Source organism: Capricornis sumatraensis, chromosome 13 (assembly GCF_032405125.1).
Source record: "Capricornis sumatraensis isolate serow.1 chromosome 13, serow.2, whole genome shotgun sequence".
NCBI lineage: Eukaryota > Metazoa > Chordata > Mammalia > Artiodactyla > Bovidae > Capricornis > Capricornis sumatraensis.
Window position 1 is genome coordinate 11,489,699 of NC_091081.1, and position 25,170 is coordinate 11,514,868.

Here is a 25,170-nt window from a genome sequence, read left to right on the forward strand (position 1 = left end):
CAGATGAAAGAGAAAGAGAGGTTACCTGAAGGTAGGCATTGGAGAAGGCAATGGCAACCCACTCCAGTGTTCTTGCCCGGAGAATCCCAGGGACGGGGAGCCTGGTGGGCTGCCATCTGTGGGGTCGCACAGAGTCGGACACGACTGAAGCAACTTAGCAGCAGCAGCAGCAGTAATGGTACTAGCAATGCTAACTACAGCAGTGGTAATAATAACTGATGCTCACTGCATGTTTCTGTGTCAAGTTCTGGGCTAGTATCTTAGATGCATTCTCTCTCTTATTTCTCACCAAAATTGAGGTAGATACTAATATTAATCATTTTACAGATTAAGACTAATTACTGATCAAACCAAGTAGAAGACAGCTAAAGAAGGAGAGGTCAGTTTTAAAAGAACTGATCACCCACTGTATTTGAGTGGAAGAGAACCCCTGTGGGAGTGGTCTGGGCAATTTAGTGGACAATGTCTGACACCCTACAAGGATTCTAACATTTCATGTGTGAATTAGGCCAAAGAGACACAATATACAAAGGAGGCTTGAGCTGTGTTTTTTGTCTTTAGAATTATGAGTGTCTGTTTCAAGAAGATTGGTTGTGAAAGAAAAGCAAGGGGATGACAGGTTGGTTGCTGGAAAAGGTCACAGAATTCAAGGAGAGTTGTGTGTAGGAGGTTCTGTTTGTTTGTTTTCAAGGGAGATACTTGAAATTTTCATAAGAGAGCTAGAGAGAGAAGTTTAAGATACAGATTACACAAAATAAGTGATGCAGAAAGGAGAGTTATACCTTAAAATAAAAGTGCTAATCCTAGGAGAAAAAACAAATGATCAGGCCCCAGGGCAAAACCACACAAAGCAAAGATCTAGCTTCCAGCTTCTCTCTCCTGGGTAGCCAGGAATGGCACATCACAAGATCTCTTAAAAGACATCAGAGCCTTCTTAAAGATGCATAATAGAGAAATCTTATGGACACATCGGAGAACAGGGGAGGGGGACAGGAGGATCCTCACACACTTGGCACAAACGGAAGAGAAAGCAGGAAAAGGAGCTACAGAAGGGCTGCAGGCTGCAGGTTATAACTCTCTCTGGTTTGTGCTTTCATCCAACTGCTCCAAGGAAGATGCAATCATTTTTTACTTATAGGTACACCATTCAACTATTCTCCCCTTTACGAAAAGCACAAGATAGAGAAACTTCCACATTACATTAACACCAAAGATAAACAGATAGCCAACATGTCCCTTACAAGCAAGCAAAGTATTCCTCTGTAAAGAGAAATGAATTTACAAACAAAGTGAAACTGGAGAATAAACATTTTATAATGGCAAGAAATGTGGCTTTTCAAATTATTTAACTGCATTAAGATTATATGGAAGGTTATCTCGGGAGCTGCTGGCTCAGGAGTTGAATCATCTAAAATACAACTCTGTAAGGAAAGCATTCTCTGCCCTCAGGGAACACGGTTATATGTCACATTTGACCTTCTTTACCAAGTTATTAAAACCAAGATAAGCTCCAAAGAACACCCTATCCCAACATCAACCAATTTGAAGAGAGGAGGTAAGATATTAAAAAGGATATTTACTTGTGAAGTGCTTCCCTCATAGCCCAGTTGGTAAAGAATCTGCCTGCAATGCAGGAAATCCTGGTTCAATTCCTGGGCTGGGAAGATCCCCCAGAGAAGGGAAAGGCTACCCACTCCAGTATTCTGGCCTGGAGAATTCCATGGACTGTAGAAGGGAAAGGCTATCCATTCCAGTATTCGTGGGCTTCCCTTGTGGCTCAGCTGGTAAAGAATCTGCCTGCAGTGTGGGAGACCTGGGTTGAATCCCTGTGTTGGGAAGATCCCCTGGAGAAGGGAAAGGGTACCCACTCCAGTATTCTGGCCTGGAAAATTCCATGGACTGTAGTCCATGGGGTCCCAAAGAGTTGGAGATGACTGAGCAACTTTCACTTCATTTCACTTCACTTCACTTACTTGTGAAAAGCTAAGGGAAAGATCCATGGCAACTAAGTGCACAGATTAAATTTCAAATTAAGACTTCAACAACCATTTATTAAACATTAAAATTAATATGGCAATGAACCAAACATCTAGATTTTAATCTAAAATGCAGGAAGCTAATTTTGCAATTACGATATGAATGTACCTACTGCATATATAGTTTTACATATTTTTTCATATACACAATCTCTTAAATCACCAGAGTAACTTCTAAAAAAATGATTTATCAGTTTTATACTGGTACTAAGAAAGTATCTGCTAAACACACTGATCTCAAACGGGAAAGAAAAAACTAAAGTGACCCTAAGATATTTAACATTATACCATACAAAATATTTCTCCGAAAATGTGGAAGTAAAATGATCCAGGAAAAGATCTTTATTGTTCCAGTAACTGATATAAAGCCTACTTAATTATTGGGTTGGCCAAAAAGTTCATTTGGGTTTTCCCAGACCCCCTTCCTGAGAGGTATGAATGAACTTTTTGGCCAACCCAATATTTTAAATCATTTCTAGGGCAAGCTCCCTGATATGACCTAAGACTCTTTGCCACTCTTCTTCTGCTCCTGCTAACCTCTCCACCTCGCAAGATCTCTTCTCCTCTCCTGGGATGCTGATCATCATCTGAGAATGTCACAGGACCACACAAACTGGACCCTTTCAGATTTAAGGTATGAATGATAATAGTGTCAAATGTCTTTAGAAGCCTATTTCCCTCATCTCTTTCTGACTGTCTAAAAAACAACACAGACTGTTCTAAACCATTTCCACACGGGCTGGGGCTTCTGTTGAAATCAAGGAGGAGGAACAAAGTATGCCTTGGTCTAAAAAATTAGAGGGTTTATTTGGACAATAACAAATAGTTAAATGAGAACTGAAATCAAAATAGAATACATTTATAGCAAGTTAGCACACTTCTCATATTGCAAGTTACCCTAGTATTCAGTAAGCTTTTATACACTACTGCATATTAATTTTACTCAGTAAGCTTAGCTTACGCTTTTGATATTAGCACTATAGAAATTTCTTAAGTTATCACAAATAGATATGATGAGCAAATGAAAACTGAACTGATCAACTGAATCAGTATACAAATAGCACTTCTATAAATGAAAATATATTTTATATGCTGTATCCTAAAGAAGCCTATGTAAAGCAAATACATTTATTTAATTGTTCATTCTGTTCACTCATAAAATTTCTTACTTACTAGCAAATATTTTATAAATGAAGTTAAAGTGGTAGGACTTCTGTGGTCATTTGCCAATATTTGCCTTGAATCAAAATATACCCTATATCTCCTATTACCTCTACCTGATTATTCAGGATACAGCATGCTTGGGGCTGGTGCATGGGGATGACCCAGAGAGATGTTATGGGGAGGGAGGTGGGAGAGGGGTTCATGTTTGGGGACTCATGTACACCTGTGGTGGATTCATGTCAATGTATGGCAAAACAAATACAGTATTGTAAAGTAAAATAAAGTAAAAATAAAAATTAAAAAAAGAAAAAAGAAATACAATCTTATTTTTTTCTTATTTTTTGGAGGGAAAGAATCATTTATGAATGTCAATATCTCTCAAACATAAGCTTTAGCATTTGAATTACTTATTAGTAGAATAAGCTCATTATTAAATACTCTCAAGAGGTTTAAAATGGAAAAAAATAGGATTACTGATAAGCGATTTGGCTTTTTCATAAGGTTTGGTTTGATGTTAATAATTTCTAAGATTGAAATTTTGACAACCTTAAACAGGGTATTTTAACAATATAGTATATACATAGAAATTGTTCATAAGAGCAGTTAACCAAAATTAATCTTATACAAGGGGTGTAAAACTTCCCAAATTCTCCCTGGAGGTGTTACTTTGGGTCAACTCTTATTTGGTTGTTCTTTAACCCTGACATAGCATTTGGGTAAGCAAGCACTGGATGTTATACAGGATCCTCTTACTGTATTATTTGACCTAGGTTATCCCTTAGGCCATCAACCACGAAACAGAAACGGAAAAACAATGGAAATGTAAAACAGTTTACATTTTGTAATGTAACGTAACCAAGTAGGTGAATGCTTGCCAAGTCCTGGATATTCTATGTGCTATCAAATAGGTACACAATGTTACAGGGAAAGGATGTACAAAAAAACTAATGTCAAAGTAACACTGATTACAGGTTCAGTCTCTCAGGCTCAGTCCTGTCCAACTCTTTGCAACCCCCTGGATTGTAGCCCACCAGATTCCTCTGTCCATGGGATTCTCCAGGGAAGAATACTGGAGTGGGTTGCCATTTCCTTCTCCAAACGTTGATTAGGTGTTTAATTTTCATGTGCAAAGGGCAACATTATTCTAGTAGAGTGTGGAATAAAAGCTTTACATAATCTAAAAGAACCTGAAAACACAGAATCCTTATTTAGATTATTAAGGATTCTATCCTTAATCATATCCTTTAAATTTCATATATAACTTCTGATTATGAAGAAACTTTTCTGAATATAATTTTCCTTCGAGAAACATACTATTATTGAAAACACAGAAAAAAAATTGAGAATACATGTCCAGAGTTTCCTTATTTCTCTGCCTTCTTATTATATGAAATTCTGCCTCCAGATGTTAACAAATCATTCCTCCAAAAGCATAAATCATGTATCATTAAGCCTTATTTTATAGACTACCATAGTTAACAATAATTTTTGAGGCCTATCAACCCAAAGAGAAAAAATTATCTTTTAAACGAGTATTTTAAATAATATTAAGTACACATTTCATAAAGATTCTGAGCCCAATTAACCCAAGGTTGTTTTAAAAAAAGAAAAATCACAGAACCAGTAACTCTGTTCTTACAGCCTTCTAATCTGAACTCCAAACTGCCAAATTACATACAAATCCAACTAGCAAAAACTTTTTTGGTTTCATTGCCTCAACTCTGCATTTTGTGCTCTTTTCCTCCTAACTAGTATTTAATATTTTCATGACTAAATAATCTTAAGATTATTTCAGTGCCCACAGAGAAACTTAGCTATGTGTTTGCCTGTTTTAATAACTGGCGTGACTCACTTTTAAAACTGCTATGTTACTGGAAACCTGTGAATAAATTACTAAGGTCATCTACTGTTACTGAAAGGAACATTGCAAAGAATTCTGTACAAAGATGCCTTCCTACAATGCATATACATATAACATTATTCATTTATATGTTGAGATTTTCCATATCACGTTTAATTAAAATAGGTCATATCAGTAATTTGATACATATCTTTCCAAATTCCACCCTAAGGTTGACTTTAAATGAAGATAATTTATTTTATGCCTTATTGGAAAAGTAAAATGTTAAAGAGAAAGACCAATACTCCTCAGTCCTTGGCTTTTGCTCATTTTTTAAAACAAAAGAATTTTCATGCCTATCATAAAAATTTAAATAAGCATGTGGAGTTGTGATGCTCAATTTCACACAAAGCCATGCACACAGGATGGGTATTCTGAAGATTAGACCATTCCAGTTCATATGGTTCCTTTCCCCCCTCTCACTAGAAACTATTACTAAAAAAGCCACACATGGTAGTTAAGTGCAATGGTTAAAAGCTATGAATATTAGTTACCTTCTCTGAACCTATTGAGCAAAGATAAATTAGAAATGTAAAGCCCAGTGCCTGGCACACAGTAACTGCTCAATAAATGTTTAGCTCTTATGATTATTCATCTTAATAATCTGATACAAGTTCCTCCTTCAGCTGATTTCTTTAAATATGGAACATTCCCCCTATATTCCACATCTTCAGAATCACCTCACTCACTAACATATGAGAGCAATAATGAAAAACCAGCCACCTGGAAAATTTACAAAAGATTTTCCAAGATCAAAAGATTAAGGTGACTATGGAAGAGTCAGTCTTTCTCTGAAACATGTTTAAGGAAAGTCTCTAACCTTTGAAAGTTCTCTGAAAGGTGTCAATATATGGATCTATCATTTTCAAACCATTTAGCAAATCCACAACCTATAGCTTTTTCTATTATGAGGATTGGCTACACTGACACCTACCTTTCAGACATGAGTCATCCTTTCAGAGTTGGGGAAACTGATGGAAACATGGCTAAATGATTCAGCACACTGCAGCAAAACGAGCTGGTCATGAATTTATAATTTCCTCTTGTGTTAGGGGTCTTGGCCCAGCTGACCTCTCTTACCCCACACTGCATGGATAACATACAATACCATAATCACGTTTTGTAAAAGATTCTCTCAGGAAGAGAGTAATGATGTATTCCCCTCAGACAAGCTTCTAGAAGCAAAATTATTCATTTTTATGAGACAACAGGTTTGCAAGCCTGGAGAATCCTTACATCATCCAGCTATAAGCTTCATCAAGCTTTGCTTGTACCAGGACCAGAGTCAATTCTTACAGTGCTTTCATTTTCTCAGCTGCACCAGGCACACACTGGGGAAGGCCTAAAGCATAAGAAAATCTGAAAATGGGCAAAGGAAGCCAGATGGAAAGTGGGTACAGCTACACCATGTCTCTCATGCCAACACTGACCTTTACCAACAAACAACACAGGAGGATAGATTCTAAGCAGGTCCAAAAGACCGAACAGTAACTACAGAATATATTATTACTTGTGAGGAGCCTCACTACTCAAAGCAGGTGAAAGCCTTTTTCTAAGGATCCCTATTAGCCCTTCAGTAACAAAACATTTACTACACTAATCCAATGAAATCTTTACTTTAGAAACAGATTCCAAACTAGATTAAAGCCTTTCCCATCAAATAACCAAGTTTTTTTAAAACAAAATATGAACTGAATGTTTTCATCTAAAATTGCACCATCTCAAATGCTGGCAAAGCACAACCATTTTGTGCTACAGCATGGCCATTCCACCTAGCAGTTCCTGAGAATGGGACAAAGAAGTGTGCCAGGATGTGGAAAACGAAATCTCCACTATCTGTGAAGTGCAATTTCCTCATTCAGGAGCTTGACTTTATTTCAGTTTGCTGTGGTGACACACAACACACACGCAGTGAACCTCAGCAGCAGCACTGAAAGAGATGACACTATTTTAAAAACTACCCCAAATGTACTGTAGGAAACAACGAGGGTGATACATTTGACCTCGCACGAATCCATTTTCGTGGTTATTTCGGTTACGAGTGTGCAACCCCTGGTTTCTTCTAATGTGGACTGGAGAAGGGGGGCGGGGTGAAAAGGGGCTTAGGGGAAAAAAAGGTGAAAAGCGCTTAAACCAGAATACACAATTTCTTGGTATCTTAAAGTGTGTCTGTTAATATATACATATGTATATACACATACATATTTATTTATTTATTTTCTCCACTAAAACCTTGGAGGTCAGCAGGAGAAAAAAAAATTTCTCAAAGACAAGGTTTCAGGGCTGACGCACGGCGACACCTCTACAGTGGGAGATTCTGAGCTCAGTGAGGGACAGCCCGGCTCCGAGGTCGCATGGCTGCAGCATAAGCCGCCAGCGAGCCCAGGCCGCGCCGCACGCGTCCAGAGCGCCTCGGCCGTGCGCATATCCCACTTATATAAAGAGAGGCTTACAGTCCAGGTGCTTTTTCTTGGGGCCCATCACTTCATGAGTAGTGGCTTTGCAGACCGCTCTGGCTACAGCGGAGCCTGTCACGCTGTACTGAGCCGCGGCGATCCGATCCGTGAGCGTTTGGCCCGACATCTTCTCCGGCCGCGTCTACCGCCTCCTCTTCTGCGGGGAAAGAGAGGGGAGCGGGGGTGGGGGGGGTGGGGGAAGATGGTCCTGCTTTAAGCCGCAGACTTGACCCTTCGAGCACCCAGGCCTTGCCTCCTCCAGCCGCACGGAGGCTCTCTTCTCCGTCCCCGCCCTGGCACCACCTTGCCGGAGCCAGTAGCGCGCTAAGCCCCGCACCGGCGAAGCGGTCTGGCGGGGGCTGGGGGAGGGGCGAGGGGGGAGGCCTTGAGCGAGACAAGGTCCCCTCCAGGAACCTCAGCGCGGATCCGGCGCCAGCATCGTGACAATGTCCCCGAACGACCCCCCACTTCCCTCCCCTACCCCACCCCCATGCTGCCCGCCTCACCCCTCCGCGCCCCTCTGTCCAACAGCACTTCGCGGCAACCTGATCTCCGGTGCCAGACCAGCCACGGTGTGCGTGCGGGTTATTCCCTGGGCGCCGCGCCCGCCCTGCGCCCACCTCTCGCCTCCCCGCCGCAGCGTCTCCTCCGAGCAGCCCCCAGGCTTCGGAGAATGGACCGGATACCCAAGCCGTGGCCGCCTCCCTCCTCCTCCCCGCGCCGCTGCAGCAACCGGCTCGGCCCCGCTCGGTCGCAGCGGAGATTATCCTAGCGTTGCGCCATGTTACGCGTCCGCCTCCCCTTCCCTCCTGGCCGCCGTCTCCGGGGCCCCGCCGAGGCCCTCCGCCCGGAGCCCCCTCCCCTCGTTCCCAAAGCCCCACCGCAAGGGCCGCCCCGGGGCTCTGCGGAGGCGCCCGAGTCTCGGAGCGCCTCGCCCCCCCTGACAGCGGAGTACAGAAGGGCTGACAGCCCCAGCCCAGCCCCCCGGCCGCCCTCGAGCACGCCGCGGAGCTGTCACCCGGCCGCTGCCCTTCCTCGCGCCCTAGGATTATCCCCTCTCGCTCCCCGCGCGGCCCGAGCGCGCAGAGAGGCCCGAGCCGGCGCCCCGGTACTCACCCCGCCCCAGGAGCGGCGCTGCCCGCCGCAGGATGAGCGGAGCCCGGGTCGCCGAAGGAAGTCGCGCCGGGTGGGTGTGTGCGGCCGCGCGCGGACCCGGTGCCCCGGGGCGCGATGCCTCCAGCCCCGGCCCAGCCCCCGCCCTCGGCTCCGCGGCCCCTCCACCCGCCGCGCGTGGCCCCAGGAGCCAGCCGCACCCGCCCGCTGCCGCGTCTCCCCAGCCCTCCGCGCTGCGGCCCCATCCCCGCCCCCACCTCAGCTGTGGTTGCTCCGACGAGTCAGGTGACGGCGGCGGACAAACCCGGGCGAGCTCTCCACGCAGCGCCTCGCGGCCCCCTCCCAGCTACTCACACACGCCGCCCCCCCGGGGCCGCGAGCTTCCAGGCAAGGGGGCCGCGCGCGAGCATCCCCAGCAGGCGCGAGCAGAGAGGAGGGAGGCGGGGAGGCCGACACCCGCCCAGCCAACCACCCTCCGCGAGGCGCCCGGCAGCCCGTCTGCTCCCTGGACCCGCACCCGGCACGCACTGCGCGCGCGCGCACACCGCGCACACCTGCCGGCCGTCTGCAGGATGCGCCCGGGCGGCGGGGGCGTTGGCGCAGCCCGCCTAGTGAGGTCGCGAGTTCTGCTCCGTGGACGCCGGGGCTGGGGCGTCGTGGCGCGCTGCCTGGAAGAACCCAGCCCTTCCTCCCTTACATCTGACTCGCCCGCCGGCCAAAGGCAGCAGAGGCCTCGATGGGCAGGACGATCTAAAAATGTCAAATTCTGTTGGCCGACAGGGCCGTTACCTGTGCGTCCTCGACTCCTTGGAGCGCCTCCACTTGTCTGTGTTTTAGTTGGGAGCTCGCGTGGGCAGTTAATTCTCTCGCCACTTTGGTCTTAAACGCATACTGAAGTCTACTACAAGGACGCATAATTAACAAGACTATCGATCCCGTTCCAGATCATATGCAGAGTAGTTTTTTAGGTGCGTAAGAAAAACTCTTTTGCACTTTTAATTTTTCGCACTTGAATATAGTCTTTGACTGCATTAAGTGTATTTGAATTCTATACATGGATTTCTAAACAGGGATTTGGCTACGTTAATGGTTTCACGTGCTGACAGTTTCTGAGATTGTTGTTTACCTTAAACTAAAAAATCTTTTAAATTCTTACGGAAGAATCGAGATGAGAACTTCACTTGTGAATTTCCTGGCTTTGTTTTATGCTTTCTTTCATTTGGCTCAGGGTTGAGTACGCAAAGGCATGATTTTGTAACTGTTGGGACTGATTCTAGCGTTAATTGGAAGCGTGAAGACTGAAGACAACTCAAGACTACCTTTGTCAGGTTCTAAATGATGGTCTTCCCATACCTAGCAGTACCACACCTAGATATTTAAATAAGAAAAAAAAAAAAACTTCCATTCAAAACCTTGTCCTCAAATTTTGTAGCAGCTTTATATGGTGACACCAAACTGCAAGAATGTCACTAGTGGTAAGCGGATAAATAAAGTGTGGTATAACCACACGTGCAATATTCTTAAGCAATAACGGAACAAACGACATAAATGAGTCTCAGGTGTACCATGCGACATCAAAGAAGCCCAACCCCACATGCTGCTTATGTTCTGATTGTATAACATTCTGAAAAAGGCAAAATTATAGAGACAAAGCATGTCAGATGCCAGGGGTAGGGGAAGAGATAGACTGCAAAGGGGCAGAAGTTAACATTTTTGGAGTGATGAAAATGCTCTATATCATGATTGTGACAATAGTTACACAACTGCATATATTGTACTCTTACAATTGGTGTTTATCGTATGTAAATTATACCTCAATAAATCTGATAAAAAAGAACTAGAATGGCAATATCATCAGAGCAGGCTGCATAATAAGAAATATTAGTAAGATTTAAAATGCACATTTCATGAAAAAGGAGAGGTTACAACAGACAATGCAGAAATACAAAAGATTCTAAGTGACTATTATGAACAACTATATGGCAATAAAATAGATAACCTGGAAGAAATGGACAGATTCTTAGCAAAGTTCAATCTTCTAAGACTGAAGCAAGAAGAAATAGAAACTATGAACAACCCAATTACAAGCACTGAAATTGGAGCTGCGATCAAAAATCTCCCAAAAAACAAAAGCCCAGGACCAGATGCGGAGAAGGCAATGGCACCCCACTCCAGTACCCTTGCCTGGAAAATCCCATGGACAGAGGAGCCTGGTAGGCTGCAGTCCATGGGGTCGCAAAGAGTTGGACGTGACTGAGCGACTTCACTTTCACGCATTAGAGAAGGAATTGGTAACCCACTCCAGTGTTCTTGCCTAGAGAATCCCAGGGACGGTGGAGCCTGGTAGGCTGCTGTTTATGGGGTCGCACAGTCAGACTGGACTGAACCGACTTAGCAGCAGCAGCAGCAGGACCAGATGGCTTCACAGGAGAATTCTATCAAACATTTAGATAAGAGCTAATGCCTAGCCTTCTAAAACTCTTTCAAAAAATTGCAGAGGAAGGAACACTATAAAACTCTTAGAGGAAAACATAGGTAGAACCCTGATGACATAAATCAAAGCAAGATTCTGTATGACCCATTAGTCCTAGAGTAATGAAAATAAAAACAAAAGTAAACAAGGGGACCTGATTAAACTTAAAAGCTTTTGCACAGCAAAGGAAACTATAAGCAGGGTGAAAAGACAACCCCCAGAATGGGAGAAAATAATAGCGAATGAAACAACTGACAAAGGACTAATTTCCAAAATATACAAACAGCTCATACAACTCAAGACTAGAAAAACAAACAACCTATTCAAAAAGTGGGGAAAAGACCTAAACAGACATTTCTCCAAAGAAGACATACAGATGGCTAACAAACACATGAAAGGATACTCAACCTTGCTCAATGTTAGAGAAATGCAAATCAAAGCTACAGTGAGATATCACCTCACACTGGTCAGAATGGCCATCATCAAAAAGTCTACAAACAATAAATGCTGGAGAGGGTGTGGAGAAAAGGGAACGCTCTTGCACTGCTGTTGAGAATGTAAATTGATACAACCACTATGGAAGACAGTATGTAGATTCCTTAAAAAACTAGGAATAAAACCACCATATGACCCAGCAATCCCACTCCTAGGCATATATCCTGAGGAAACCAAAATTGAAAGAGACACATATATCCCATTGTTCATTGCAGCACTATTTACAATAGCTAGAGCATGGCATCTGGTCCCATCACTTTATGGGAAATAGATGGGGAAACAGTGGAAACAGTGTCAGGCTTTATTTTTGGGGGCACCAAAATCACTGCAGATGGTGAGTGCAGCCATGTAATTAAAGGATGCTTATTCCTTGGAAGGAAAGTTATGACCAACCTAGATAGCATATTAAAAAGCAGAGAAATTACTTTGCCAACAAAGGTCCATCTAGTCAAGGCTATGGTTTTTCCAGTGGTCATGTATGGATGTGAGAGTTGGACTGTGAAGAAACCTGAGTGCTGAAGAATTGATGCTTTTGAACTGTGGTGTTGGAGAAGACTCTTGAGAGTCCCTTGAACTGCAAGGAGATCCAACCAGTCAATCCTAAAGGAGATCAGTCCTGGGTGTTCATTGGGACTGATGCTAAAGCTGAAACTCCAGTACTTTGGCCACCTCATGCGAAGAGTTGACTCATTGGAAAAGACCCTGATGCTGGGAGGGATAGGGGGTAGGAGGAGAAGGGGACGACAGAGGATGAGATGGTTGGATGGCATCACCAACTCAATGCACATGAGTTTGGGTAAACTCCAGGAGTTGGTGATGGACAGGGAAGCCTGACGTGCTGCAATTCATGGGGTCACAAAGAGTCCGACACGACTGAGCGACTGAACTGAACTGAACTGAGAGCATGGAAGCAATCTAGATGTCCATCAATAGGTGAGTGGATAAAGAACTTGTGGTATATATACACAATGGACTATTACTCAGTCCTAAAAAGGAATGCATTTGAGTCAGTTCTAATGAGGTGGATGAACCTAGAACCTATTATACAGAGTCAAGAAAGAGAAAGATAAATACCACACTATACCACATATATACGGAATCTAGAAAAATGGTACTGAAGAGTTTATTTGCAGGGCAACAGTGGAGAAACAGACATAGAGAATAAATAGACTTATGGACGTGAGGAGAGGGGAGGAGAGGGTGAGATGTATGGAAAGAGTTACATGGAAACTTATATTACCATATGTAAAATAGATAGCCAATAGGAATTTGCTGTGTGGCTCAGGAAACTCAAACAGGGGTTCTGTATCAACCTAGAGGGGTAGGGTGGGGAGGGAGATGGGAGGGAGCTTCAAAAGGGAGGGGATATATGTATACCTATGTTTGATCCATGTTGAGGTTTGACAGAAAACAGCAAAATTCTGTAAGGCAATTATCCTTTAATAAAAAATAAATTAATTTTTAAAAAGCACATTTCATAAGATAAAATTCCTTGAGCCTATGTGACAATCTTACATATTTATATAATGGGCTGAAGCAAAAACTAATATCATTGTAAAGAGAAATAGGCAAATCCACATTTATACTTCAGGATTTCAACACTATTCCATTGATAAGACAGGTAGAAAACCAGTAAGATTTTAGATGACTTGAAATAACCATGTCAGTCAATTCGACTTAATTGACAATTACGAAGAGCTACACTCAAACATTCTTTCTAAATACTCATAGAATAGTTAGCACATTCTGAGCCATAGAGCTTGTCTCATAAATTTAAAGGGACTGTAATTATACAAACTGCATTCTCTTACTACTGTTGAATTTAACTAAAAATCAATTACAGAGATATCTGGAAATCACTGCATGTTTGTTAATTAATACATTCTAAATAACCTGTGGATCTGACCTTCCTGCAGGAAATTTGGATTACTTTGAATTAAATGATAATGAAAATACTACACATCAAAATTTGTGGGATGTAGGTAAAAGCAGAAATTAGAGGGAAATTTATACATGAACATCTCTCTGTCATGGGTTGTAGCAGAAAAATGTCTGAAAATCTAACTATGGAAATGTCGTGAAAATAAGTGAATCATGTCAATGGTAGAATCAACTTTTGAATGTTATTGGTTGTTTTGGAAGAAAATCTTACTAAGCTTTGAAAATAGCAGCATATTTCCAGTGGTAAAGATTAAGAAATGCCAACTTCTACATACACCCCAGTGTTCATTGCAGCATTATTTGCAAGAACCAGGACATGGAACCAATCTGGATGTCCACTGACAGATGAATGGGTATAGAAGAAGTGGTACATACACGTGATGGAATATTACGCACCCATAAAAAAGGAATGAAATTGAGTCAGTTGTAGTGAGGTGGATGAACCTAGAGTCTGTCATACAGAATGAAGTAAGTCAGAAAGAGAAAAACAAATATTGGATATTGACACACATATATTTGGAATCTAGAAAAATGATGAGAAAGGACTTGTAGACACAGTGGGGGACGAGATGGTGGGACGAACTGAGAGGGTAACATTGACATATTTACACTATCATGTGCAAAATAGATAGCTAGTGGGAAGCTGCTGTGTGATACAGGAAACTCAGCTCAGTGCTCTGTAATAACCTAAAGGAGTGGGATGAGGGGCTGGGAGGGAGGGTCAAGAGGGAAGAGTTACATGTATACTTATAGCAGATTCACATTGTTGTACAACAGAAACTAACACAGCGTGGTAAAGCAGTTATCCTCTAATTTAAAATAATAATAATAATAAAGAAATGCCAGGTTCTTACCTCCAGGAAAACCTAGACATTTCAACCATGAAAGCTGAAAGAGAAAATTGACTAAAAGATATACATTGAGAGAGAGAAAAATGATTGCTTACCAAAATATTCCCTCTGCAGGCCCAAGGACATAATAAAGAATATTCAGCAATCTGAGGCAAGAATAAGCATTGATACTCAATATTTTTACAAATTGATAGAGTCTTTGACCTCTCTCAGTGGTCAGAAAAGAAGTGGAATACAGTAGATATACAAAACATGTTTTTAGAAAATAAATTGAACTCAGATTTTCTGAGCCAATATATATATACATGTTACCATGTAAATTTTTTTCTGCATGTCTGATTTAATACACATTTTCATATAAGGATCAGATTTAATAAAGGAAAACCAAACCAACAATAATTACATGTAGACAGACAATGTTTGCCAGCATGTGAGGGCAAAAGTCTTCAGGATACAATAGTAGATACAACAAGAGGACAAGAAAATAAAGCTAAATCTGATGGCTGCAGGTAACAACCTGCGGTGGAAGTGGAATTTATATTTTTCTCTAAAAACTTAATATCTTTCTGCAGGTAGAACTATAGGGAGATTTTATTCCAAGGATGCTTTTCTGTCAAGGTATAAAAAAATCTGAGGTGCAAATATAACTATATTGGGATACATCCACCTCCACCCTCAAATGTGACATGTCTATCCAACCTCAAAAGTAACTGGCAACAAAAAGCAAATTTTTATACCCTGAATGCATTTGTGTGGAGACAAAAAGATTGCTTCTCTTTTATGAGATGGCAAGTGAAAGAGACCATGAAAATGATGAGCATCCTAAGGTAGCAAGAAAATAGTAGGTTGCACAAAATATCAGTGAGATTGAGGTTCAAACAACTGGATCATCTTAGGTAGTATACGTTTTATCCATGAAGGCATTCAAGTTATTTAAGAATGAAAGTAAGTGACCAGAAAGTACATTCCAAGGCAGGACAAACATATTTATTAAGTTTTGTTCTGCTTCAACTTCAGGCTAGAAATGAATTCCATGACAATTGGCATATTTGAAGGAATATGTACATTTTAATGCATGATAACAATTAGAACAATTTTTAAATGGTCTTTCCATTTTGCTTCCCTGATTTAAATCTCATGTGGCTATTCTGGTACACATTCTGGTTATTGTTGTACAAACATCCTTGGCTTAAAAAGCAACTTCTTATTCTCTCTTAAAGTTCTGTAAATGAACAGGGCTCCGCTGGGTCGTTCTTTGAAGTCTTTCATGTGGTTGCAATCAGATGACAGCCAGGGCTGCGGTCAACGGAAGTCCCTGCTGGGCTGCCCGAGATGGGTTATTCACTCACATGCCTGGCACTTGATGCTGGCTGCTCACCGAGAGCTCAGCTGAGGTTTGTACCAGAGTACCAACACAGGGCATCTTTATGTGGCTTGGGCTCCTCATGGGAAAGTGGCCCAGGGCAGTTGCATTTCTTACATACAGCCTGGCTTCCAAGAGAGTGCATCCCAAGATGAGTATTCCAAGAAACCTAGGTGGAAGCTATAAATTTTCTTGTAACCTGAATCCAAGGTCATGTAGCATCAGTTCCCTTGTGTTCTATTGATCAAAAGCAACCTACACAGACAGCCCAGGTTTAAAGAGGAGGAGACTATTACTGGGAGGTTCATTCGAGGACCAACTACCACAGTGACACATAAAAATAAACCCTTGTGACGAATCTATAAGAGAAACCTATACTCTCAGACGTATGAGGTTAAGTGATTCACTTGACTCATTGAGAACTACCCCAAATATAATCAAAAAAATACGTGGGCCTAAAATAAATAACACAGTGAAGCATTTTCTCTGGTTGGAATATTCTTTCTCACATACCAGGTAAACTCCTACTCATCCTTCAAGACCCAGGTTGAGTTGTACATGACCTGCAAATCTCTCCCAAATCCTCTATGTGAGCCTTTTCATACATAAGGAGATTTAATACTGGAGAGTTTAAGTGACTTTCCTGCTATCACAGAGGGAGATCTTGGCATAACCAATCCTAAATACTACATGTCCAACTTCCAGTCCAATGTTTTTTCCATTTTATTCACTGCTCTTTTTTTTTTTTTTTTCCTGGCTGTGCTGGGTCTTCACTGTGGTGTGAGAGCTTTCTCCAACTTCTGTGCTGGGGCTTAGTTGACCCATGGCATGTGGGATCTTAGTTCCCTGACAAGAGAGTGAACCCACATGCCTGCACTGAAGCTGGATTCTTAACCACTAGGCAACCATCTTCTGATAAAAGATATAATTAGTATTGTGATGGACTCTCATGTCAGAATATTCATAAGCTCTTTAGTCAGCAAAGTCCTTTTTGAAAATTTATGGGCTGGAAAGTGTGGTAGCTGATATCTTAGGTGGTAGAACTGCTTTGGATCCCTAGCATTGGCCGTTATTTGCTGTATGATTTTGAGCAAATTCTGTAGTCTTTAAGCCTTAGTCTCCTCATTTGTAAAATGAATATGATCATAACATCCACATCAAAAAATTGTTATTACGATCAAATGAGACAATGGCATATAAAGGCAATAGCACAGAGTATGGTGCACATTAAAAGCCCAGTAAATGTGATTAATAGTACTCAGAATTGTTCATGGAGTAATAGATTTCGTTATTTTATAATATATGATTGTGTTACAGTATATTTTTATTATCTTGTTTTGACAATTTGGAACTAAAATTCAAATCCATACAGTTCTCTGGTAAATATACTCTTCTACTGTTACTTGTACCTAGTTCCTGAGATGTGAAAGCAGATTACTTCAAATATCTTCAGAGGTCAGACTGAGCTCCTGGTAAATTAGAGTAGAAAACACATGAGTACACAGTCATTGTAGAATAATGGTGTTCCAAACAGCACTTTTTCCCCCCATTTTTTCCAATCTAAAGAGATGATTTCAAGGGAATTCTTGGGAGTGAGAAGATTTTTCTTTGAGAAAACAAGAGGATTAAGCAGAAAAATTTGTCTGGAGAAGGAAGTGTCCCAAATAAACTTGTAACTTAAAAGCAAGTGAGGGCTGAGCCAGTGGACTTCATCTTCCAGTGTGTATTCCTCTAAGTTTTCTTCTTGTTTTTTTTGTTGTTGTTCACTTGCTAAGTTGTGTCCCACTCTTTGCAACCCCATGAACTGCAGCATGCCAAGGCCTCCCTGTCCTTCACTATCTCTTGCAGCTTGCTCAAACTCATGTCCGTTGAGTCAGTGATGCCATCCAACCATCTCGTCCTCTGTGGCCCCCTTCTCCACCTGCCTTCAATCTTTCCCACTATCATGGGCTTTTCCAATGAGTCAGCTCTTCACATCAGGTGGCCAAAGTATTGTAGCTTCAGCTTCAGCATCAGTCCTTCCAATGAACACTCAGGACTGATTTCCTTTAGGATGGACTGCTTGGATCTCCTTGCAGTCCAAGGGACTCTCAAGAGTCTTCTTCAGCACCACAGTTCGAAAGGATCAGTTCTTTGGTGCTTGGCCTTCTTTATGGCCCAACTCATATCTGTACATGAATGTGAAAGTCATTTAGTCATGTACAACTCTTTGTGTCTCCATGGACTGAGGCCCACCAGGCTCCTCTGTCCATGGGATTCTCCAGGCAAGAATACAAGGGTGGGTGGCCATTTCCTTCTCCAGGAGGTCTTCCTGACCCAGGGATTGAACCTGGGTCTCCTGCACTGCAGGCAGATTCTTTATCCTTTGAGCCACCTTGGAAGCCCCTGTACATGACTACTGGAAAACCAAAGCTTTGACCATACAGACCTTTGTCAGCAAAGTGATGTCTCTGCTTTTTAATACACTGTCTAGGTTTGTCATAGCTTTCCTTCTAAGGAGCAAGTGTCTTTTAATTTCATGGCTGTAGTCACTATCCACAGTGATCTTGGAGCCCAAGAAAATAAAATCTGTCATGGTTTCCACTTTTTCCCTATCTATTTGCCATGAAGTGATGGGACCGGATGCTGTGATTATAAGTTTTTTGAATGTTGAGTTTTAAGTCAGCTTTTTCACTCTCCTCTTTTACCTCCAACAAGTTATTTTTTCTCTCTGTATTTTCAATTGTTGTTTGTATTTGTGTGCAGTTTATATTCTGAACTGCTTAGGGCAGGTGACTCAGGCTGCCCTTGATAATGGGTATTATAGAAGGCTGTACATTTGTCTTTTTCCAGCTGCTGGACCACAACAGTGCACTAGGAGAAGACCTGAGGTTTTTCACCCTCTCAGATTGTGCAACTGGAGCCTACACACATTGCCGGGCCATTTCAAAAGTTCTCATGCAAAAATAATTACATATAATTATTATATTAGTCTACCACTTCTGTTTCTCCAGTAAGGAGAACATTAAAGAGAAATAGAAAGTTTAGACTATTTGATGTTCAATATAACCAGAAGAGAATGAACTGCTCTGTTAATGTTTAAACTAATTTTGGCTGGAACAAGTAAGGCCTTACTCTTTATAGCACATAATGCATTTAACAATATTGAATTTCATTTCTACTTGCCTCAGGTGCTTTCCTTTGTCTAAGGGCTTATGCTTCAGGCATTTGGGTGTCCTTATAGGACTGTCATGCGAGCTTTAGAAAATTAGAAGTCTCACATTTATAGTTTATTCAAATACTTATGTTAGCCTCATGTTAGAAGGTTCCCAAATTAACCTCCAAATACAAAGATAATGAAACAAAATAAATGATTTCCTTTTTAAGAAAATGTTAGTTTGGACAAACGAATTTTCAATGGAGGAGCACGTTTTCACATCTAAAGAGGAAGATAGGTAAAAAACAAATAACAATAATGCCAAAGGGCCTGCTCTTTCCTATGGAAAGAGTGAGCCATTATTGACTTGATCAGTGGATGTCTTGCCCTTAAAACTTTGTCTTATTTAACCTAAAACTGGATTGATTCTATTGTCATTGTGAATGATTTTAGATGTAGTTATAGAAGCAAACTTGAAATTCTCTGGCATCATCACTCACCACTCACTGACATGGAGGCTTGTTATGGCTCTGTATCAGATGCTTCTAGAAGGCTACCATCAGAGATGTGGCTTAATGACACCTGAATCAGTGTCACTGGAGCATCTGTTATATCTGCTAGATGTGGAAAGACAGCCAATTTGTTTCCATTGTTACTCAGTTTATTCTACAGCCTTTGTCAAGTTCACTCAGGATGTTGCTGATAAGAAAGAATGAATGTTGGCATTACAAGAAAACCCTAAAGCTTCCATTTCATGGGTAAAAGCAATTAAATCGGAATCAAATAAGTAAGTCAATAAACTTAGTATTTATGTAGTTTTGTTTCCTAGGGACATCGAAATGTTTCTCACTAGTCAGCCACAAAATTTTGAAGATGTACATATCTCCCAGGTAACACATACTGTTATTTGGCTTTTGAAGTTTTGTTGGGGGCTTTAACCCCTAGCCTGGTGCTATCCAGCGAGGGACATTACTTGGCAGCTGCGTGGTTTATCACTGGATGCTGTTCTTTGCATATGGAGATATTAATGATTGTCATTACCACCCAGCCTTTATTAGGGAGCCAGAGCCCTTTCTGAACTGTGTATATAAACATTGTTGATTGATTTCCAACTACACTCATGGTTGGCGTGGCTGTTTCTATTTGAGACCTGCGTCGGATACACTATCTTTTGCTTATAAGCGCTTAACGGTGACTGTACTCACTGAAGTACATCATCCTTCATGGGCTGTATTCCCCTCAGGGATTGCCTGGCCACTTGCTAGGCACTGCTGTTTAGCCTGTCAGTCATGTACAACTCTTTTGCGCCAGACTGTAGCCCACCAGGCTCCTCTGTCCATGGGCTTCTCCATGCAACAATACTGAAATGGGTTGCCATTTCCTCCTCTAGGAAATCTTCCCGACCCAGGGATCAAACCTGTATCTCCTGCAATGGCATGCAAGTTCTTTACCACTGAGCCACCAGGGAAGACCTTACTTGGCATAATAAATAAGTCCTAAAAACCTGCCTGGTACTTTCTCTAGTTGCAATTGTCTGAGCCTCAGCTGGCCATCATGGAGGCATTTCTAAGTCCTCATCCCCATCTACTTTCATTTCATACAGTTGTGTGTATCTGAATCATTTAACGTCAGGGCTTTGCCCACAGTCAAGGTACTCATTGCTATGGAGTCTCTGTTGCCCTCTTTTTTCTCCCTAGCAACCATCTCAAAGACTGGATGACATTTAAGATAGGTTTAAGTGTCATCTGGAAGTTTAGACCTATGCCTCTAGAGTTTGATACCTCACTGTTTCTTCACTTGGCCTGCTTCATCTTGGCCTCCTTGATTCAGGAAACCAAAGCATCTATTGTTAAACAATGCCCTATGGCCTCTGGCTCCACAGAGTAGATGAAAGATCCTGATTGTGGTTTTGGCCTCACAGAGGCCCTACTGAGATCAGGTCAGTAGAGATGTGTTCACTCCACGGCCAGCAAATTCCTTCCTATTTGCATGGAAACTTCAAGAAGAATAGCAATTAGCAGGATTACCTGAGAAATAAAATAACACAAGCTACTTTCATAATTAAGTGAAATATCTTAGGCTAATGGAATGAATGACTTTTTTACATGTGTGAAAGAATGTTCTGACACAAGTGATGTCTATTTTTATCAATTGTCAACAAGTTTATGCAGAATATTTTAATTGTAGTTGAAAACATGTACCTGCATGCTTTCTTCAGGCTGATTTAGGTACAGAAGTATGAAAAAATAGGATCTGAACCTCAGATCATCTCCATGGTTTGAAGTGTAAGTGCCTAAGCCTAAATTGCACATATTAGGGTAACATTCAACATGCCAGAAAATGCTTGGTGTTCATTAGCCCTGGTGAACTGAGGCTCAAGCAAGCAATACCTTGGCAAGTAAGGAAGGCAAGTGAGGAAGCAGAGCCCAGTTAGCAGGTCAAGGGCAGGGTCAGAGTTCCAACACTGGTTGGAGAGATTGCAAGAGAAATTCTAGAACAAGGATTAAAAGTTATTGTTTAATATTACCTGGCTCACTATGACCCAGCCATCCCACTGCTGGGAATACACACCGAGGAAACCAGAATTGAAAGAGACACGTGTACCCCAATGTTCATCACAGCACTGTTTACAATAGTCGGGACATGGAAGCAACCTAGATGGATAAGAAAGTTGTGGTACATATACACAATGGAATATTACTCAGCTATTAAAAACAATGCATTTGAATCAGTTCTAATGAGATGGGTGAAACTGGAGCCTATTATACAGAGCAAATTAAGTCAGAAAGAAAAACAACAATACAGTATATTAACGCATATATGTGGAGTTTAGAAAGATGGTAATGATGACCCTGTATGCGAGACAGCAAAAGAGACACATATGTATAGAACAGACTGCTGGACTCTGTGGGAGAGGGAGAGGGTGGGATGATTTGAGAGAATAGCATTGAAAGATGTATATCATCATATGTGAAATAGACTGCCAGTCCAGGTTCAATGCATGAGGCAGGGTGCTCAGGGCTGGTGCACTGGGATGACCCAGAGGGATGGAATGGGGAGGGAAGAGGGAGGGTGTTCAGGATGGGGGACACATGTACACCCATGGCAGATTCATGTGAATGTATGGCAAAAACACCACAATATTGTAAAGTAATTAGCCTCCAATTAAAATTTTAAAAAATATGTTACCTGGCTAGTTCATACTTGGAATAGCTCTGATTCTGCAAGGATGAACAAAAGAGCCCCGCTTCCAAAAACGGGACTTCCCTGATGGCTCAGGTGGTAAAGAATCTGCCTGTGGTGAAGGAGAGCTGGGTTCAATCCCTGGGTCAGGAAGATCCCCTGGGGAAGATCCCCTGGGTTGCCATCCCCTTGGCAACCCACTCCAGTATTCTTGCCTGGAGAATCTCCTGGACAGAAGAGCCTAATGGACTACAGTCTATGGACTACAGTCTAAACAGTCAGACATGACTGATCAACTAACTCTTCTTCCTTCCACAAAATGGGCACAGAGGCAAGAAACAAAGCTTGGCAAGAACTCTGCCTTGTTTTAGTCATATTCCTGTGCACTGCTGCTGCTGCTGCTGCTGCTAAGTTGCTTCAGTCGTGTCTGACTCTGTGCGACCCCATAGACGGTAGCCCACCAGGTTCCCCTGTCCCTGGGATTCTCCAGGCAAGAACACTGGAGTGGGTTGCCATTTCCTTCTCCAGTGCATGAAAGTGAAAAGTGAAAGTGAAGTTGCTCAGTCGTGTCCGACTCTTAGCGACCCCATGGATTGCAGCCCACCAGGCTCCTCCATCCATGGGATTTTCCAGGCAAGAGTACTGGAGTGGGGTGCCCTGCCTTCTCCAGAAAGTAGACATAGGTAATCATATTTCTTTATAGCACTAGACATAGAAATGAAGTAACAATTATTTTGGTGTTTGGTTTACTAGATCTTTATATGCTTAAATATAAAGATTTTCAATTATAATCTCATTGTCTTACTTTTGGCCAAAGTAACTTAAAACTGGAGCTAATTGAATGTGTTTTCCTTTTATAAAATGAAATATATCATCCTCTATTTATATAAGCCTTCTTATTGTTTCTACAGATAAATTTCCTGACTATGTAAATTGTCCCATTTTACCTCATAAAAATCTGTATCTCTCCTCAGTACAGATAAATAAATGTTTGATGCATGAGCTAATAAATGAAGGGATGGATACCTACCATGGTACTGAAAACAATAAATGAGTTTAATAAAAAAAAAAAAGAAGAATGGAAATCATGGGTAGTAATGACATTGACAGTAGAAATGATTTTATTTCAGGAAATTTTTTTATGAAATAAACTTGGAAACTTTGCAGATCCCTCAGATTATATGAGGTCAGATACACAGGAAAATTAAAGGGAGAATTTTCAGCACTTTTTGCAATTCAACTGGATTTTCTCCAAAGAATTCTAGACATTGTCACAAGCTGTAATTTGCCAACTGCATATCAGTCTTCAAACACCTTCAAGTAAGACTTCAGTCATTCTTCAAAAGTAGGTTTAAAAGGTAAGTCATTGCAGTGTTGTGAAAATACTATAATTTTGTTAGCACAGCAGAACATTTTAACTGGTTTATGTACCAACATTGTGAAATAGCTAAGGTGTCATGGTGACTCATGACTCCTGACCACGTTTCATACTCTTTCCTTTCTAAAATTTACTCAGTGTTTTGATACTTTATCAACTAAAAACATCTGTCCATAAACTTGAATAAGGAGACAATGAATTTCTGCTGCAGCAGGAATTTTCATTTTTAAGAATTAAATCACCATATATGCTTTGCCTAGTTATGAAAGTTAGCATAAACACTGATGGGGCTTTCCAGATGGTGCTAGTGGTAAAAATCCTGCCTGCCAACAGGAGACATAAGAGACTCGAGTTCAATCCTGGGTCAGGAAGATACCCGGGAGGAAGGCTGGAAATCCACTCCACCATTCTTGCCTGGAGAATCCCGTTGACAGAGGTACCTGGAGGGCTACAGTCCATAGGGCCACAGAGAGTCAGACACGACCAAAGCAATTTATCACACACGCGTAAACAACCATCTTGTGTTATAAATTTAAATAATAATGTGATATGCCATTAATTCAACAAATATCTGTTGAGAATCCATATGGCAGGCACTTTCTAGGAAAAAAAAAAAAAGTCCTTTCCCCAGTGGAGTTAACATTTTAGCAAGAAGAGACAGAAAGTAAGCTAACAAATAAGTAAACTATCAAAATGTTAGTCAAGGAAAAGTCCTATGCAAGAGAGAAGAGTGAGTGGGATCTGGAGGTTAATGTGTGAGGAGTGGTGGTGTAACCTGAGAAAGGATGCCAAAGGTCAGGGTTCATGGAATAGGGACACTCAAAGAATGGAACTTGCCTGGCACTACTAGAGTGATTAAGACTCTGTGCTTTCAATGCAGGGTGTAAGTTTGAGCCCTGGTTGGGTAGCTAAGATCCCACATGGCACATACTGAAACAAACAAACAAAAAAAAACCCTTGAAGATGAATGAGCCACTATTGTGTCTGATACCTTGATAATTCCTCTTCTAAGTCTCCCTTTGGGCAGCCCTCATATGTCTGTATATCTGTGTGGATGAGATCATTTTCCCGCCTAAAATGCCAATCACTCCTTAGGCTGCTTTGAGCGAAAGGAACGATCTCCTTAATTTGTTCTGTGACAGCACCTGTGATCTACTCCAGTCTCAGCCTGCAGTCTCCTGCCTCTTTCTGTTGCTTACAATGCCTGAGCCACGCTAGATTTATGTCAGTTCCCTCTCTAGTGCAGGTGCCTTTCCCACAAGCATTCCTGTCTTCCTGTAACCATTTCCCAACTGCACTTTTGTTTGACCCACCTTCTAAACAGCTGACTGCCCCCTCGCTGTCCAAACCATCCCTTGTTCTTAGATTCTTACTGCACATTATATTTGCCTTCCCAGTCCTTTTTGCAACAGTAAGTAAATGACTGTTTGTGTAATTGTTTAATTTCTGTTTCCCCTTATAGACCTTAAGCCATATGACTGGCATGTTGCCCAACGTCTGCCTTGTTCATTCCTACATCCCTAGCGCCTGGCATGGGGTAGAAGGTCAGTATTTGAGGGATTACAGGAGGGCAGCCAGCAGTTGGGGGCCCAGGGTCTGGGGGCACCAGAGTAGGGCTTCTGAGGTCAGTGCTTATGAGGTGAGAGGGTTCACTAGTGTTTTTGGTGGGGGCTGAAGGCAC

General features: G+C 41.8%; 2 protein-coding genes across 26 annotated transcripts in view; both read right to left on the reverse strand.

Annotated features, from left to right (window-relative positions):
* The window catches only part of SNAP91 (synaptosome associated protein 91), a 163,571-nt gene extending 155,888 nt beyond the window's left edge, over nt 1-7,683 (reverse strand). For all 25 annotated transcript variants that reach the window (XM_068985047.1, XM_068985045.1, XM_068985042.1 and 22 more), the window contains exon 1: nt 7,554-7,683. In XM_068985047.1, coding sequence (XP_068841148.1) covers nt 7,554-7,683 — 130 coding nt within the window. The remainder of the gene's footprint in view (nt 1-7,553) is intronic.
* A 1,332-nt stretch (nt 7,684-9,015) lies between these two features.
* C13H6orf58 (chromosome 13 C6orf58 homolog) overlaps nt 9,016-25,170 on the reverse strand; it is a 129,546-nt gene continuing 113,391 nt past the window's right edge. Inside the window, exon 7 of the mRNA XM_068985522.1 lies at nt 9,016-9,548. Coding sequence (XP_068841623.1) covers nt 9,016-9,548 — 533 coding nt within the window. The remainder of the gene's footprint in view (nt 9,549-25,170) is intronic.